Source organism: Ahaetulla prasina, chromosome 2 (genome assembly GCF_028640845.1).
Source record: "Ahaetulla prasina isolate Xishuangbanna chromosome 2, ASM2864084v1, whole genome shotgun sequence".
NCBI classification, from domain to species: Eukaryota; Metazoa; Chordata; class Lepidosauria; order Squamata; family Colubridae; genus Ahaetulla; species Ahaetulla prasina.
In genome coordinates, this window is record NC_080540.1 from 289483548 (window position 1) to 289500366 (window position 16819).

The following is a 16819-nucleotide window of genomic DNA, read 5'->3' on the forward strand; positions in this document are numbered from 1 at the left end:
AGCCGGCAGTCAGCAGAAGTAGCCTGCAGTTCTGCATTCTAACCACTGCGCCACCGCGACTCGTCATATGACTCACTTATGACAATTTTTCATACTTACAACCATTGAAGTTTCTCCATGGTCAATTGCTTTCTAATGAGACAGGAGATCCTGCAGTTTGCCGACAGACAAGGAACAAAGAGATTGTGAAACATTTGCCACGAATACAGGTAGTCCTTGACAGTTCGTTTAGTGAACCGTTCATTTAATGACCCTTCAAAGTTATCACAGCACTGAGAAAAGTGATTTATGACCGTTTTTCGCACCTATGACTATTGCAACTTCCCCATGGTCACGTGATCAAAATTCAGAGGCTTGGCAACTGACTCATATTTATCACAACTGCAGTGTCCCGTGGTCATGTGATCCGCTTTTGCAACCTTTTGACGGTGGCAAGAAAGGTCGTAAAATGGGGCAAAACTCACTTAGCAAATGTCTCACTCAGCAACAGAAATTTGGGGCTCAATTGTGGGCGTAAGTCAAGGATTATGTCAGGCCTGGAAACCATACTAGACTTTAGGTTTCCAGACGCTGCCACTTTTTCTCTCTTCGCTGGGTCTTTGCACCGCTGTGGAGGTTGCGGAGGCTGGGGCCCAGCACCCCCCTAACGGGCCCCCTCTGAGCGGAGGAGAGGGTACCGTTAGCAAAAGAAAATTAGGAGTTTTGGAATAATGTCAAGGTTCCAGAAAAACCTCTTCTGCATAAAGAAAACTCAGAAGCCATTGTCTTTAAGAGTTCTTTACTAGCATGAGGAAACTGGCACACGATGAGTGAAATTCCAAAACTGAACTTCCGGATTCTTTTCCCACTTATACAAACCCCAAGAGTCCCACCCCCCTGACCCCTTTGATGGTCACATGGTCCCACGTTCTCCCAGTTCATTCGAATATCTTCTCGTCACTCTTCCTGCAGATGTGAACACCATCCGACCTTGACCGCCTGAAGAATGTTACCATACCCCTCAGCCCCCCTTCTTCCCCTCAGGGGAAAAAAGTGGCAGCGTCTGGAAACCTAAAGTCTAGTATGGTTTCCAGGCCTGACAGATTACCTGTATTAAAAATTTAGGCGATGACCAGTTAAAAGCAACTCTCTATAAAATTATAGCGCTCTGATCTAATTTTTATGCAAATTGAATAAAAACAAGCAATACAGTTGGATTTATTTTTTTTGTAAAAATGCTTTTCTTTCCTTTGCAGATAAATGAACTGATCACATGAGAAAAGCTTTTTAATTTAAAGGGTACATTGTCGCGCTATTTTATGCAACTTTCCCCCCCTCAAGGTTCTGTTTTATGAATGTGGTCACCCCTCATTTGTTTTTCCCGCTTCTTTTGTATCCTAAAACATTACTTTGGACAGGTTATGGAGATGTAAAAATGTCCCAGGTAGACCTTTTGCTAAATGACTTTTCCCTTTACCATTTCAGATCCTGGAATATCCTGTCGAACCTAAGGAGAACAAGTTTCCTTTTTTGCGTAATCCAGATATTTTGGTTGGAGAAAATGACTTGACAGCTTTGAGTTACCTCCATGAACCGGCCGTCTTGCATAACTTAAAAGTTCGCTTTTTGGAATCAAATCACATCTATACCTATTGTGGTGAGTATTGCCATAGGCATTGCTTTTGGAAAGAATACAGATAGGCTTCGACTTACCGTATTTTTCAGAGTATAAAACACACCTTAGTTTTTGTGGAGGAAAATAAGAAAAAAGCTGATTGGCAGGTGGATCGGCCTCCCGGAATACCACCAATCAGCTGTTCCCAGAAGTGAATTATCGCAACAGGTTCCTTGGTTGTGAGCTCTGTGCCTTGCTTTTTTTGGCTTTTTTTTTGTGCTTTTTTTTCTGCCTCTGAAACTTCTGAAACTCCATTTCAGAAAAACCCTTTTTTCTGCCTCTGAAAGCCTCCAAAACAGCTTCAGAAAAAAAGCCTCTGACGCTCTATTTGGGGGCTTCATTCCTGAAGCTCTGTTTGGGGGCTTCTTCTCTGAAGCTTCGTTCTGATGCTTTTTTCAGCCTCTGAAACCTCCATTTGAGAAGCTAGGCGGGGCTACATTCGGAGTATAAGACGCACCCAGATTTTCACCCTCTTTTTTGGGGGAAAAAAGGTGTGTCGTATACTCCGAAAAATACGATAATAACAGTTTGTTTAGTGATAGTTCAAAGTTACAACATCACTGGAAAAAAGTACTTATGACCATTTTTCACACTTACGACCACTGCAGCATCCCCATGGTCATGTGTTCGAAATTCAGATGCTTGGCAACTGACTCATATTTATGACGGTTGCAGTGTCCTGGGGTCATTGGAGCCCCTTGTGTGACCTTTTGACAAGCAAAGTCAATGGGGAAGCCAGATTCACTCAACAACCTTGTGACAAGCTTAAAAACTGCAGTGATTCACTTAACAACTCCGGCAAGAAAGGTTGTAAAATGGAGCAAAATTCACTTCACTAATATTATTGCTAATAAATAATAATTGAACATACTTAAGACTCCTTTTTCCCACAACAACAATAACCCTGTGAGGTTAGTTGTGTTGTGACCCAGGCCCAAGTAGGTAGTAATAAACTTAATCCTTGGAAAAACAAACAAACTTTATTCGAACAGCTGGGAATTACTTCATTCCCAGCATCGTTCAACTCAAAGTAAAACAAATCCCTCCCAACACAAATTCCTCAGTTACCTCGCAAACCTTGGTCCAATTAGGCAAACTGCCAAAGGCCCTTTCTGGCAAACGTCCAGAAGCCACAAAAACAAAGATGTAGACGAAGCAGAAGACGCAGCTACAACTTTGTCTCCGGCAAAGCTCAAATGCCGGTGCTGGTCTGTTTTAAGCCTTATGGGAGGGACCAATCATCTCTTGGCCCTACTCCCGAGTTGTCCTCTCTGCTTGAGCTGCTCTTGCCTTCTGGCAGCTCTTCTCGTGTGTGCATTAGGAACAGGCTCCTCCTGTTCCTCTGCCTCACTATTATCTGTCTCTGGAGGCTCTGGAGTCTGCACCTCACTCCCCGATGGCTTCATTGCTGTCCGACTCCATTGCCAGTTCTGTAGGCTGCTGACGGACCACAACACCATCTCATCCCATCCCATCCCATCCCATCCCATCCCATCCCATCCCATCCCATCCCATCCCATCCCAACCATCCATCCATCCATCCATCCATCCACCCATCTTGTACAAGCTGAAGCTTCTGGATAGTTTTCAAGGGTAGCCCTGTGTAGAACATATTGCAGTAGTCCAAACTTGAGATGACCACAGCATGAGCGACTGGTTACTTTTTTGTTACAGGTAGACCTCAACAACCATTTGTTTAGTGACTCTTCGAAGTTACAACGGCACTGAAAATGTTGACTTACAATCGTTTTTCACACCTAGGACCCCTGCAGCCTTTCTGTGGTCATGTGATCAAAATTTGGGTGCTAGGCAACCGGCATGTATTTCTGACAGTTGCACTGTCCCGGGATAATGTGATCACCATTTGTAACTTCCCAGCCAGCTTCTGATAAGCAAAGCCAATGGGGGAACCAGATTCACATAACAATTGCATGATTCACTTAACAAGTGCAGTGATTCGCTTAACAACTGTGGCAAACAGGTTGTAAAATGGGACGCAACTGACTTAACAACTGCCTTGGCTTAGCAACAGAAATTTTGGGCCGAGTTATGGTCCTAAGTCGAGGACTTCCTGTAGTTTTTATACAAATTAGCCTCTCTGTTATTTTGAGTTCCACAGTAGAAAATTTAGAGAATTTTCTGATTGAGACTTAACTTTGCTAGCTTAGGAAACTTGTAGCAGTCGAATTTTAATTTCGAAGACCTTCAAACCTGCTGAACCTATAAAACAAAAAGTAAGGGCGAGTGCTTCTGGTTGCTTGCTTATTTATTTAAATAGCCGGCTGCAATGAACTTGTAAATTGATGCACAATAAAAAAGTTTACATATGAAGTGACCAGTGAGTCATATTTAAATTACTCTGCTTGTGGATATTTGTGCCTTTCTTGTTTTTGTATCATTTAAAGAGTTTGCATTCTCGTTATTCTTAAGGTATCGTACTTGTTGCCATAAATCCTTATGAACAATTGCCAATTTATGGACAAGATGTCATCTACGCCTACAGTGGCCAAAACATGGGTGATATGGATCCTCATATTTTCGCAGTCGCGGAAGAAGCATATAAACAAATGGCCAGGTGAGTGCAAAACTTTCTTCCTTTCTACTGATACGTGTATTTAAATGGAGACTGAGGTTACCCTAGTCCAGGGGTATCAAACTTGATTTCATTGAAGGCCACATCAGGCTTGTGGTTGATCTCGGGGGCCGGGGGAGTATGTGTGTGGCTGGGGTGAGTGTGGTCAGCTCAGCATCGTTCGGGCATAGAGACACTAGAGTGGGCGCGGTGCTGATCTGCTACCTGATGGCGGCCATCCGGGGAGGACCACAGCCAGCCTTAGATCCATGGTGCTGCCTTGCCCCCCACCCCCTTGGGTGTCCGTGCAGGAGGCGACAAGCATGCAAGCATTCGTGTCCTGGGTGAAGGAAAGCACTCAGAACACAGTTCCTAGGGAAACCAGGCCCTGAGCACGCTCACGGCCTCCTGTGTGCATGCCCAGTGGGCAGGGCTGAAGCACCACTGTGGATGTAAGGCTGGCGGCGGTCCAGCCCGGATGGCCACCACAAGGTTGCAGATCAGTGCCCGGGTTGGCCTGAGCCAGGCTGAGGCGCTGCGGACTGGTCCTTTGCCATTTCCAGGGCAGATACGGCCCATGGGCCTTGAGTTTGACACCCCTAAATGAACAAATAGATCAGTGGTTCTCAACCTTTATAGTGCTGCGACCCCTTTAATACAATTCCCCACGATGGCAACCCCTTTAATACAATTCCCCACGATGTGGCGACTCCAACCGTAAAATTATTTTCATTTTGAATTTACCGTGCCTGAAGCCGTATTGGCTAGTGATCTGACCTGCTTGCGATTGCCTTGAGGACGGAGGCATTAAAGCAGAGACTCCTCCCCTATTAAGTTTATCGCGCCTGAAGCCAGATTAGGCTAGTGATTGGGAGTGATTGCAGCTGGCTTGAGAGGGAGACATCAGAGCAAAGATTTCTCTCTTTTTTAATTCGTCGCGCCTGAAGCCGAATTCGACTAGCGATTTGAAGAGCCTGCAGCTGGCTTGTGGAGTCAACCATTGGAGCGCGATTCTTCAACTCGCAAGTATACTTCCCATATTTCCGATGGTCTTAGGTGACCCCTGGAAAATTGTCATTCGACCCCCAACAGGGTCGCAACCCACAGGTTGAGAACCGCTGAAATAGATTCAAATTTAGGAGGTAAACTATGATTAAGTGTCTAGAAATCTTCACAATGAATCTTGGAATGAGGGCAAAACAGAATGCCTGACAACTCTGAGAAGCTCCATTTAATTCCTGTTTTTAGTTATTTCTTAACCTATATCCTGGTCCTCATGGTTTAACAAATAGAAACGTGAGAATGGATCTTCACGCCATATCAACTGGCGTGAAGATCATTTGCCTAATTCAGTTTTCCTCAAACTGATGCTTTCTAAATGTGGTTAAGCTTCAACTCCCATCGTTCCTTGATGATGGAGAGTATCATTTTCCAGTTAGGTTGCAGGGCAGTTGGTTCCTCATATTCATTTCTGGTGAATTAAAAATGCTTCGTAAAAGCTGAGGTTGCTCAGAATTTCCTTTGTTTTAATATTCTGTCCTTCTGATTACATATTTCATCTTTTTTCCCCCACAACACTTGCGTGTTGGAACAACATGATACAAGCTTTTGAGATATCTGCGAAGGATGTCTTGGAGATGTCCGGGGCCAGGATGTTGATGGATGGAAATGTGTTTTTATCAGGCCCTGAATGTAGTTTATTGGTTTAAGTAGTTGTTTCATTGTATAGTGCTTTGATTTTGTTCCCTGCCAAGGTTCTTTTTGGTAGATAGGTAGCAATAAAAATTTGCTAAATAATAAATCAGTGTTATTGTTGAATTTGGGCTGGGTAGGTTCAAAACCTTATCATGTATAAAAACCAAGTTCCATAAGGTGTTCCCATTTGTTTGTCCATTGAGCCTGTGGTTTTAACTTTCAAAGTCTTCTGCTTTACTCTTCCTCTTGACTGATCTACTTTTAAGAATTCTTGTCTTGGCAGAGAATGAGAAGGTAAGGTATGTGGGAATGACCTTGAGAGACAGGGAGAAGAGATGCAGCTAAGGGAATGCTCAGGTAAAAGGCAGCTTAACCCACAGTAGTCATTGTGGGCACGGCAAATGCCTTAGAAGGGACCCTCCCTAGTTTCTCAGGCTGTAACGGTGGAAGGGGAGATTTATACTTTCAGACTTCCAAGATTCTGTTAATGTCATCAGTCATGTCTGACCCTTTCAGTCCGACCCTCACTCTCTCTATGGATGAGGACTCTCCATGCCCCTCTGTCTCGATCACCTCCTTCAGTAATCCTCCATGGTCATCCCACTGTCATCCTTTATAGTGTCCAGTCAGTGGGTGCTAGGGCAGCCTTGTTGGAATTCATTGTTGGAATGTATTTCTGTGCAGCAACTACAGTAGTATTCAGCGAGTAGATGGCAGTATTTATAAGTTTGGATCTATCATCTATGGTATATACTCTATGCTCTTTTGTACTAAATAGTTTCCTGTTACAGAAAAATAGTTGAGCAGTAAAGCACATGGTGACTGTACTCTTTGTTTGCTCTGTGTGGTGTTTTATATAAACAGAATTTCTAATGGGCCCCTTCTCCTTTTTCCACTGATTGTCCTCAGCATGACTGACTTTTTGAGTGAGTCCACTCATGACATTTCCAAAGTATGATGTCCTCTGTTTGGCAATCTTGGCTTCAAGTGATATTTTTGGTGATATTTTTTTGATGATGTTCAGTCTAGGACAGTGATGGCGAACCTTTTTTCCTTGGATGCCAAAAGTGCACGCACGTGAGCAACAGCGCACACACGTGTGCCGACACACACACCTGCACTTCCCCCCTGCCACCCACGCATGTGCACATAACCCGTTTTGGTGCTAGCACGTCTCCCTGAGGCCTCCCAGGACCATTAACGGGCCGGGGGGGTACGCTGCACCCCCCAACACATGCCCCATTTTTGGTCCCAAGAGGCTTCAGGGAGGCCTGCTAGCACAAAAATGGTCGGTAGGGGGTACGCCCCCACCTCCCGCACATGCACATCAGCTGGCTGGGGGGGAGGTGCACAGGCATGTGCGGTGGAGCTGACCTGGGCATCAGCTTGCGTGCCTGCAGAGATGGCTCCGCGTGCCATCTGTAGCACACGTGCCGTAGGTTCGCCATCACGGGTCTAGGGCTTCTTTGTGATTTTTGCAGTCCTTGGAATGCGTAATAGGAGCCTCCAGCACCACAGCTCAAAGGTCCACCTTCTCCTATCTGCCTTTTTCAGATTCCACGTTTCCCAGCCATTAAGTAGCAACTGGGAAAAAAAAATCTGTTAACTAATCTGCATTTGGTTGGGTTGCTGATGTCTTTACTTGTGCTGTCCCCCTTGTCTCAGTCTGAGCGATGCCTTAAGTAGCCGGCACTATCAGCTCTGGCAGCAAACTAGCGAGTGTCTGCCAAGTGTCTCTGTTATCTCCCTTGATGCCGATGAGTCAACAAACAGTACTTCAGCTCTAGTCAAGCAATTGATTTGCCTGCTGCGAAGAGGCATAGCAGCCCTTGCTGCTTTTATATCCTGTGGGGTGTGGCTCCATGACTCAGCACTTCCTAAGCCTGCCCCACCCCTGCTTCTGTTGTTCCCACCTCTCCTGCCTATGAAACCTAGGGTCCAGCCAGGCCTGATTGCCATCAGCTGGGTCTGGAAGCATGGCGGGGGGGGGGGGGAAAGAGTCAGGGGATGGAGGCCTCGTTATCTCTTCCACCTGGCCTGTCTCTGGCTCCTGGAGCTGAGCCAGGGAAGCTGGTGCTCCCGAGGTAAGTCCTGATGACCCTTCCCCCTCACTGTCCAAATCACTTTCTGGCAGGGGGCCCAGCTCGGGGGGGGGGGCAGAGACACAACATTACTCTTCCAGATGATATTCATGCCAGACATGGCAGTTCTTCCAAGTGCTATATGTCAGGGCTGCAGGGCTATATCTCAGGGCTGCATCACCATGTTGGTGGATTTTAGAGCTCATGAAGATGGATTCCTTTGCTGTTTCTATGGTCTCATTGTCGATCCGCCCTCTGCCCAGTGTGTTCTCTGCACTTGTCATTATCTTTGTTTTCTTGGTGTTTAAGGTGCAGCCCAAATTTTTCACTTTCATCTTTGACGCTCAAGATTAATCTCACCTTTCAATAAAGTAGAATTAGTTCTGCTGGCCCTGCTTCTTGCCTACCTTGCAAGGTCGAGAGAAAATGGAAGAGACCCTACCAAGGTTTGCAGCGATGGTTTATTTCTCTGTCTTTTCATTCGCCCTCATTAGTTGCTTCCCTTTTATTAGCTTCATTACTTGTTCTTTTTAGGACTGGTTCTTTTTGTATAACTTTTATCATCAATCACACTTGAGCCAGATTCAGAATTGTGATGAGCAGGAGTAGCTCTTCAGACTTAATGAGGGTTTTATCCATCCACTCCTGTACTGAAAGTGACCTGCATTGCAGTCCAAAGTGATCCGTGGGTTGTCCTGGGTGGATCGTAGGGATTTCTGCTGCAGTTTTTGTCTTTCAAGTGAAATTAAGAATAGGGTGGATTCTGCATAATTAGAAACATTTAGAATAGAATAGAATAGAATAGAATTTTATTGGCCAAGTGTGATTGGACACACAAGGAATTTGTCTTGGTGCATATGCTCTCAGTGTACATAAAAGAAAAGATACGTTCATCAAGGTACAACATTTACAACACAATTGATGATCAATATATCAATATAAATCATAAGGATTGCCAGCAACAAGTTATAGTCATACAGTCATAAGTGGAAAGAGATTGGTGATGGGAACTATGAAACGATTAATAGTAGTGCAGATTCAGTAAATAGTCTGACAGTGTTGAGGGAATTATTTGTTTAGCAGAGTGATGGCCTTCGGGAAAAACTGTTCTTGTGTCTAGTTGTTCTGGTGTGCAGTGCTCTATAGCGCTTTTGAGGGTAAGAGTTGAAACAGTTTATGTCCAGGATGCGAGGGATCTGCAAATATTTTCACGGCCCTCTTCTTGCTTTGTGCAGTATACAGCTCCTCAATGGAAGGCAAGTTGGTAGCAATTATTTTTTCTGCAGTTCTAATTATCCTCTGAAGTCTGTGTTTTTCTTGTTGGGTTGCAGAACCGAACCAGACAGTTATAGAGGTGCAAATGACAGACTCAATAATTCCTCTGTAGAATTGGATCAGCAGCTCCTTGGGCAGTTTGAGCTTACTGAGTTGGCGCAGAAAGAACATTCTTTGTTGTCCTTTTTTAATGATGTTTTTGATGTTAGCTGTCCATTTGAGATCTTGCGATATGATAGAACCCACAAATTTGAAGGTTTCTACTGTTGATACTGTGTTGTCAAGTATTGTGAGAGGTGGAAGTATGGAAGGGTTTTTCCTAAAGTCTACCACCATTTCTACGGTTTTGAGTGTGTTCAGTTCCAGATTGTTTTGGTTGCACCACAAGGTTGCACTCTCTGGTGGAACTGTTGATGTTGAATAAGCATATTTAATTAAAAAAATAATAATCCAAGAGTGGTGCAGGAATACAAGATCTGCCTGAACACAATCCAGGAAGTCCTTGACTTGCAACAATTCATTTAGTGACCATTCACTTAAAAGGAACTGAAAAAAAGTTACTTATGCCCGTCTTTCACACTTTGAATTGGTCACATCAACAAAATTCAGATGTTTGGCGACTGGCTCATATTTATGATGGTTACAGTGTCCGGGAGTCATGTGATCACCTTTTGTGACCTTCTGATAAGCAAAGTCAATGGGGAAGCCAGATTCATTTAACAACTGTGTTATTTACTTAACAACTGCAGGGATTTACTTAACAACTGTGGCAAGAAAGGTCATAAAATAGGGCAAAACTCACTTAACAACTGTCTCATTTATCAATAGGAATTTTGGGCTCAATTATGGTCGTAAGTCGCGGACTACCTGTATACCAGGCTGGCTGGGAATTCTCAGTAAGTTAATCACTGCAGTTGTTAAGTGGCCACTGGACTTCCTTGTGTTTTTTTGAAGACGTTTCGCTTCTCATCCAAGAAGCTTCTTCAGCTGTGACTGGATAGTGCGGAATGGAAGGATTTATCTTCCTTGCAGACAGCTGGTCCTTTGCATTCTTTTCAAGAATCGTTGAGGCCATTTGGAGGTTTGTCTGTGTCCTCAGGGTCATCGAAGTCATGCAAATGGGTGTGGAGCCTTGTTCAAATCCACAGAACTGAATTGAATTGAATACTTTACTTTGGCCAAGTGTGATCCCCATTGTGGGTTGTAAGTCAAGGACTACCTGTACAGCTGCGGAGCAAGATAGGAAAACAACTTGAATATTTTTTAGTTTCTCCTCAATCTGAATATCTCAGTTCTGCATGATTTGAGATCCTTTTACTCAGGGCTGGGCTGCTTGGGGTTCGCAGGGGTTCAGGAGATTCTGAAGGGTTGCTTGGGGTTCGCAGGGGTTCAGGAGATTCTAGCTAAGATTCTGTGCAGTTCGGAGAACCGCCAAATCCCACTTTTGGCTGGCCCTGCCCACCTCACCCTGCCTCTCCCAGGAGTTCCCACATGGCCCCTTTTGGATGCAGGTAAGTGCAGGGCACGCACAAAGGCTTGGGGAGGGTGAAAAACAGGCCTGCCAGAAGTTTAGGAAGGCCGGAAATGGGCCTACTTCCGGCCTCCAGAGGCCTGGGGAGGCTGTTTTCGCCCTCCCAGAGGCTTGAGGAAAGCCTTCAGAGCCCAGGGAGGGCAAAAATGCTCCCCCCTGCCGTGGTGCAGAAGGCCGATCACGCCCACAATGGCCGCTATGGCCACGCCCACCCAGCAACTGGGCAGAGAACCCCTTGCTAAAATTTTTGGAGCCCACTCCTGCTTTTACTTGTTTTCCCTGGAGATTGTAATCAAAAAAGGCAAACATTTTTTTTTCTTGGTGTAGTTGAAAATTGCAGTTTGTTCCTTGTGGTAGCTAAGGCTCCTTCTAGGATGAAACTGTGTCCAGAAACTGTCTGTAGGAACAGAGCTAACAATTTCCTCCTTCTCTCCTCGGTTCTTCTGCATTTAGAATTACCTTCCAATTTCTTTTCTGTTGCTTTGAATAAAAATGGGCACGGAGGCTTTCTCCTCCTTCCGTAATGTGCTGTTTGTTCCTTGTGCGTATTTGGAATGTTGTCGCTTAGGAGAGCGGTATAATGTTTCATTCATCTTGTCTCGCCCTGCAGTATTGAAATAACTTCCTGGTGATGTGTGTTAAACGCTCCCAACTTCCTTGAAGAGAGAGCTAAGGGCAAACTCTACAGTCTGTAAAACAGATTGCAAAGAAAAAAAGAGCAAAAGGACGGTGAAACAAAACTTGTAATATGACATAATAACAACTGGTTGGTTTCTAGGAAGAACAGGGATGGGCAACAAGGGGTGGATCTATGGGTTAATTGACTTTCCCTCCTTGGGTTCAAGACTATAAGAGGTCTACCAGCAGGGGTGCTATTCACTTAACTTTGGTACCGTGAGCGCGTGTGCAGGACCTTCCGCGCATGCGCAGAATGTCAAAAATGGGACATGATGATGTCTGGGTGGGTGGGTGGGGCTTCCCGCCACCACTGCTACTAGTTCGCCTGAACCGGATAGAACCGGCTGAGTACCACCACTGTCTATCAATGACCTGAGGATACCACTGGTAGGCTCATCTGGATTTTTCAGATTTTTATCAAACTATGGGATGACTTTTCCCGTTTTAACTTCCTGTTATCCCGGCATGCTCTTTTCTTAAATGTAATGACGGCAAAAGCTTTATCCAACAATTATGAGACTTTGGGTTTATTTGTAGAGCGTCTGGTTGTTTTTAAATGTATGGACTTTATAATCCAAGGGCACATTTGACCTAGATGTCCTAAGTTTAAACCAAAATGTTCAACAATCACTGTTTCACTATGTTTTATGCTCAAAAATATTGTACGTAGCAATAGCATTTAGGCTCATATACTGCTGCATAGCACTCTCTGAATGATTTACAATGCAGAAGCATTATTATTTGCATTTGCCCCCAACAATCTGGGACCTCCTTTTATCAACCTTGATAGGATGGAAGGCTGAGTCAATCTTGAGCCCTGTCAGGTTCAAACTCCAGGCTGTGGGTAGAGCTTGCCTGCATTTTTAACCACTGCGCCACTAGAGATATTTCCTGGTCCTTTAAGCTTCACTGTTGGATCTGAGTCTTTCAATATGAAAAATTGATGGTTGGAGTTTTGGTCCTTTGTTAGTCATACACAATCCCACCACTGTTAAAGCTGGCAGCTGTTTATTGAGTTTAAGTTTATCTAAACCAAATAACCAATTGGTATTATGAGGCCTTATTCAAAAGTGCATTGATCCAGGACTATTTTATTCACAGTTTGTTAAGCAAATCAGAGAAGTTCATACAGAAAATTAAGCCATAAAATAGAATGCGATAGCTTTCTTAGGCTGAACTTGAAATGATCTTTAAGTAGTAGTGAGCCCAAAGCTCCACTCTTCCTAAAATAGAGAAACCTACGATAAAAAAATTAACTCTGGTTGATTTATGTGTAAATTGAGTGCCATTCACATCCTTACTTTGCCTGCATTGAATAATTGTTTAATGTATCATATCCCACATTCCAGCTTGATGGCAGTTTTGGGAAGGGTTCAAGAGCCCATACCTGTAGGAGAAGAGCAGGCAGAGCTGGGTGGTGGTGGTGGAGTTAAATATGTCAGTAGCTTAGATTTCTTATGTTGACATAAACAATCCAAGCACCACCACCACCCAAGTTTTTTTGACCCTTATCTAATCTGATTCTGATTCTGATTTCAACTTTAGTTGACTAGATTCTTGTGTATAATCTTAAATTGGAAATACAATTTAACATATGGTCCTGATCTTTTGTGCCTAACAATACTCAAAAATTTGAAGGTGTTATGTGGCCTGGAACTATTGGTCATCCAGATTTGCCATGGAAAGTAGCTTCACACATTAGATATAGACACAGAAATAAGTCAACAATGTAAATAAATAAGTCAACAATGTAAATTGTAAAATGTAAACAATGCACAAATCAAGAAGAGGGCCGTGAAAATATTTACAGACCCCCTCACATCCAGGACATAAACTGTTTCAACTCCTACCCTCAAAACGATGCTATAGAGCACTGCACACCAGAACAACTAGACACAAGAACAGTTTTTTCCCGAAGGCCATCACTCTGCTAAACAAATAATTCCCTCAACACTGTCAAACTATTTACTAAATCTGCACTACTATTAATCTTCTCATCGTTCCCATCACCAATCTCTTTCCACTTATGACTGTATGACTGTAACTTTGTTGCTGGCAATCCTTATGATTTATATTGATATATTGACCATCAATTGTGTTGTAAATGTTGTACCTTGATGAATGTATCTTTTCTTTTATGTATACTGAGAGCATATGCACTAAGACAAATTCCTTGTGTGTCCAATCACACTTGGCCAATAAAAAATTCTATTCTATTCTATTCTATTAATTTAACACTATGGGTGATGAAGGTCTTTGAGAGTCACAATTTGTTTAATAAACACTAGCACTTCCTCTATCAAAGCCCCAGGTTCAAAAGACAAGGTCAATTACACTACATTCCAAAGCTTTCTGTAATAAAACATATAACTTTTAAAATGATGTGACTGAGCTATTTTGAATCCTGCTTTCTCCAACCTCTATAATTAGTACTAATAATCGTACCTAAACCAGGATAAAAGAATGTGCATATATATGAAAAAGGAAAGGTTGTACCAGGACAGTTCCTCTTAACCGCATAATATTTGATAGCTTGCAAAACATTAAGAATAAAATTAAAACAGGAATTTTTAAAATTAGTGTTAGGGTGTGAACTTTGGGCATAGATAAGGTTCTTACCTGCCTGTCATTAAGATAAAATCACCAGTATTATTCTGAGAAGTGTGTAATTTTGGAAAAGATGGAAAGTAAAGGAGGATAACCAGCAGCAAAGTGGATGGACTCGAATACAGAGGCAGTGGGAGCCCTTTGGGAAGATCTGAATGACCAGGTGTCAGTCACAAGCAGCCAGACCCACACACATAGAGTTCAAGCTAACTACCGTATATACTCGAGTATAAGCCGAGTTTTTCAGCACATTTTTTGTGCTGAAAAACGTCCCCTCGGCTTATACTCGGGTCTATACGGCTTATACTCGAGTTTGTTTTTTTTTAAGCCCCTCGGCTTATACTCGAGTATATACGGCTTATACTCGAGTTTTTTTCTTTTTCTTTTTTTCACATTTTACCGGACTGAAGCCCTGCCGGTGCAGTGAGAGGGCGGGGCGGGGGAGCCGCCAGCCTTCTCAGCTGAGGGAGGAGGTTTCAACCGTAGGTGCCTCATTTCCCACCCTCGGCTTATACTCGAGTCCCCAGTTTACCCCAGTTTTTGGGGTAAAATTGGGGACCTCGGCTTATACTCGGATCGGCTTATATTCGAGTATATACGGTACTTTATTATTTTCTACCTATTATACAGGAATCTTCTCAGACTGCTCACCTTCTCTTAGGAACAGATAGAGAAGCCTCTATGGAGTTTAGGGAGTCAGTTCTGGATCTTTTGTAGCAACACAAGGATTCAAGGTTAGTTCCCTGCTTGAGGAAAAAAATGCTTTTAAAAGTAAAAAAAAAAGCCTCTGATGATCGCGCGGCTCAGCTGGGGTTGTCAGAACCCTTTAAAAGCATTTTTTCTACAACCTCTTCGGCTGAAGAGGTTGTAGAAAAAATGCTTTAAAAAGTAAAAAAAAAAAAAAAAGTTGGCCATGCCCACCCAGTCACATTACCCCCTTCTCATCAAGCCACACCCACAGAACAAATTTGTTACCCACAGTAACAAATTTTACATTTCCCCACTGCGGTGGATTTTAGAATAAAATGCCTTCGGATGTTCCTATGCAGGCCGAGCTAAAAACCCTAGACTGGCTGCCAATACAATGGCTGTTTGTAATAGCACATGGTGCGTGGCTCTGTAATGAAAATGGAATTAATGAAATTACAGTGAGGAGAAAATCTATTTGAGCGCTGTCTATTGTTGGTTCTTTTTTTTTTTTTAAAGCTCACAAATGCCTCATTGAGCCTCTTGGTTTTAAAATAAACAAAATTAACTCACGGAATGCAAACACATCCTTCCAATGTAAGCAGGACAATAGAATTTAAGCAGGTAACCCTAAGATGAAAGAATAGGGTTATGTAAATAGTTCAAGTTGGAAAAAAAAGAAAGAGCTTTAATGCCTCTTGCCATTTTGCTGCCCAAAGCAAAGTGGTACAAAGAGTCAAATAGTATAAATACAAAACTGTTTAGATATTAAAAGTTCTCTTCTTTTTTAAGGCAGGGGTGGGCAACTATGGCCCTTTACGACCTGTGGACTTCAACTCCCAGAATTCCTGAGCTTGGCTGGCATGGCTGGCTCAGGAATTCTGGGAGTTGAAGTCCACAGGTTGTTAATTGCCCATCCCTGTGTTTAAGGCTGTAGTACCTGGGACTCCCACACAGGCATTGGTTGCAGTGAAATCTAAATTGCAAAAGCAAAAATGCACAGGCCACCCTTCCTCTCTCCATTCATTTATTACTATACTTTCCTCATTACTATACTTACGTTTAGCCCAGTGGTGGGTTGCTACCGGTTCGCCCTGGATCAGGCAAACTGGTAGCAGCGGGAGGCTCCGCCCACCTCCCCGGACATCTCTGCGCATGCACAGAAGCGTTGCACATGCACGTGAGCGCCCATGCACCCACGAGCAAACCAGTAGCGACAGGATTTGAATCCCACTACTGGTTTAGCCTATATCTTCTTACTCATGCATTTGCTCCGATTTGCAAACTTTTCCCTTCTGATTCACAGATTTATTTATTGTTATTTTTTTCCCCATTTATTTATTTTATTTATTTGTCGAGTACATATTAGATAATATATATAAGTATAAGCATGAACTGAATACATAAAATGAATACAATTAAAGGGAACATTAGGACAGGGAAGGTAGGCACGCTAGTGCTCTTATGCACGCCCCTTACAGACCTCTTAGGAATGGGGTGAGGTCAACAGTAGCCGGTCTAAGATTAAAGTATTTGGGATTTGGGGAAGAAACCATAGAGTCAGGTAGTGCATTCCAGGCATTGTCCATGCTGTGGTCTGCTTCTCAAATATAGTCAAGTCAATCTTTATTTGATCGTAGATTAGCAAATTAAACTCAAGAGTCATAATTAGTTCAGATAAAAGGAAAAAATAATATAATTACAGGTAAATGACCACAATTGAGCCCAAAATTCTGGTTGCCATGGTTGTAAATGTGAAAATGGTCACCAGTCACTTTTTTTCAATGCTGTTGTGACTTTGAACGGTCACTAAACAAATTATTGTGAGTCTAGAACGACCTGTAGTTCCGGAGTCACTGCCTTCTTTATGCTTTCATTTTTTATTTTTTATCCTGCCTTTATTATTTTTAAAAGTATAACTCAAGGTGGCAAATGTAATTCATACTCTTCCCTCTTCCTATTTTTCTCCACAACTATCCCTGTAAGGTGAGTTGCACTGAGAGTCTGTGACTGGCCCAAGGTCACTTAGTTGGCTCTCA

General features: G+C 43.2%; 1 protein-coding gene across 1 annotated transcript in view; it reads left to right on the plus strand.

Moving 5' to 3' along the window:
• Nucleotides 1–16819, plus strand: part of MYO5B (myosin VB) — a 322900-nt gene that overhangs the window by 52011 nt on the left and 254070 nt on the right. Inside the window, exons 3-4 of the mRNA XM_058170954.1 lie at nt 1465–1636; nt 4085–4229. Of these exons, the coding sequence (XP_058026937.1) occupies nt 1465–1636; nt 4085–4229 (317 nt within the window). The remainder of the gene's footprint in view (nt 1–1464; nt 1637–4084; nt 4230–16819) is intronic.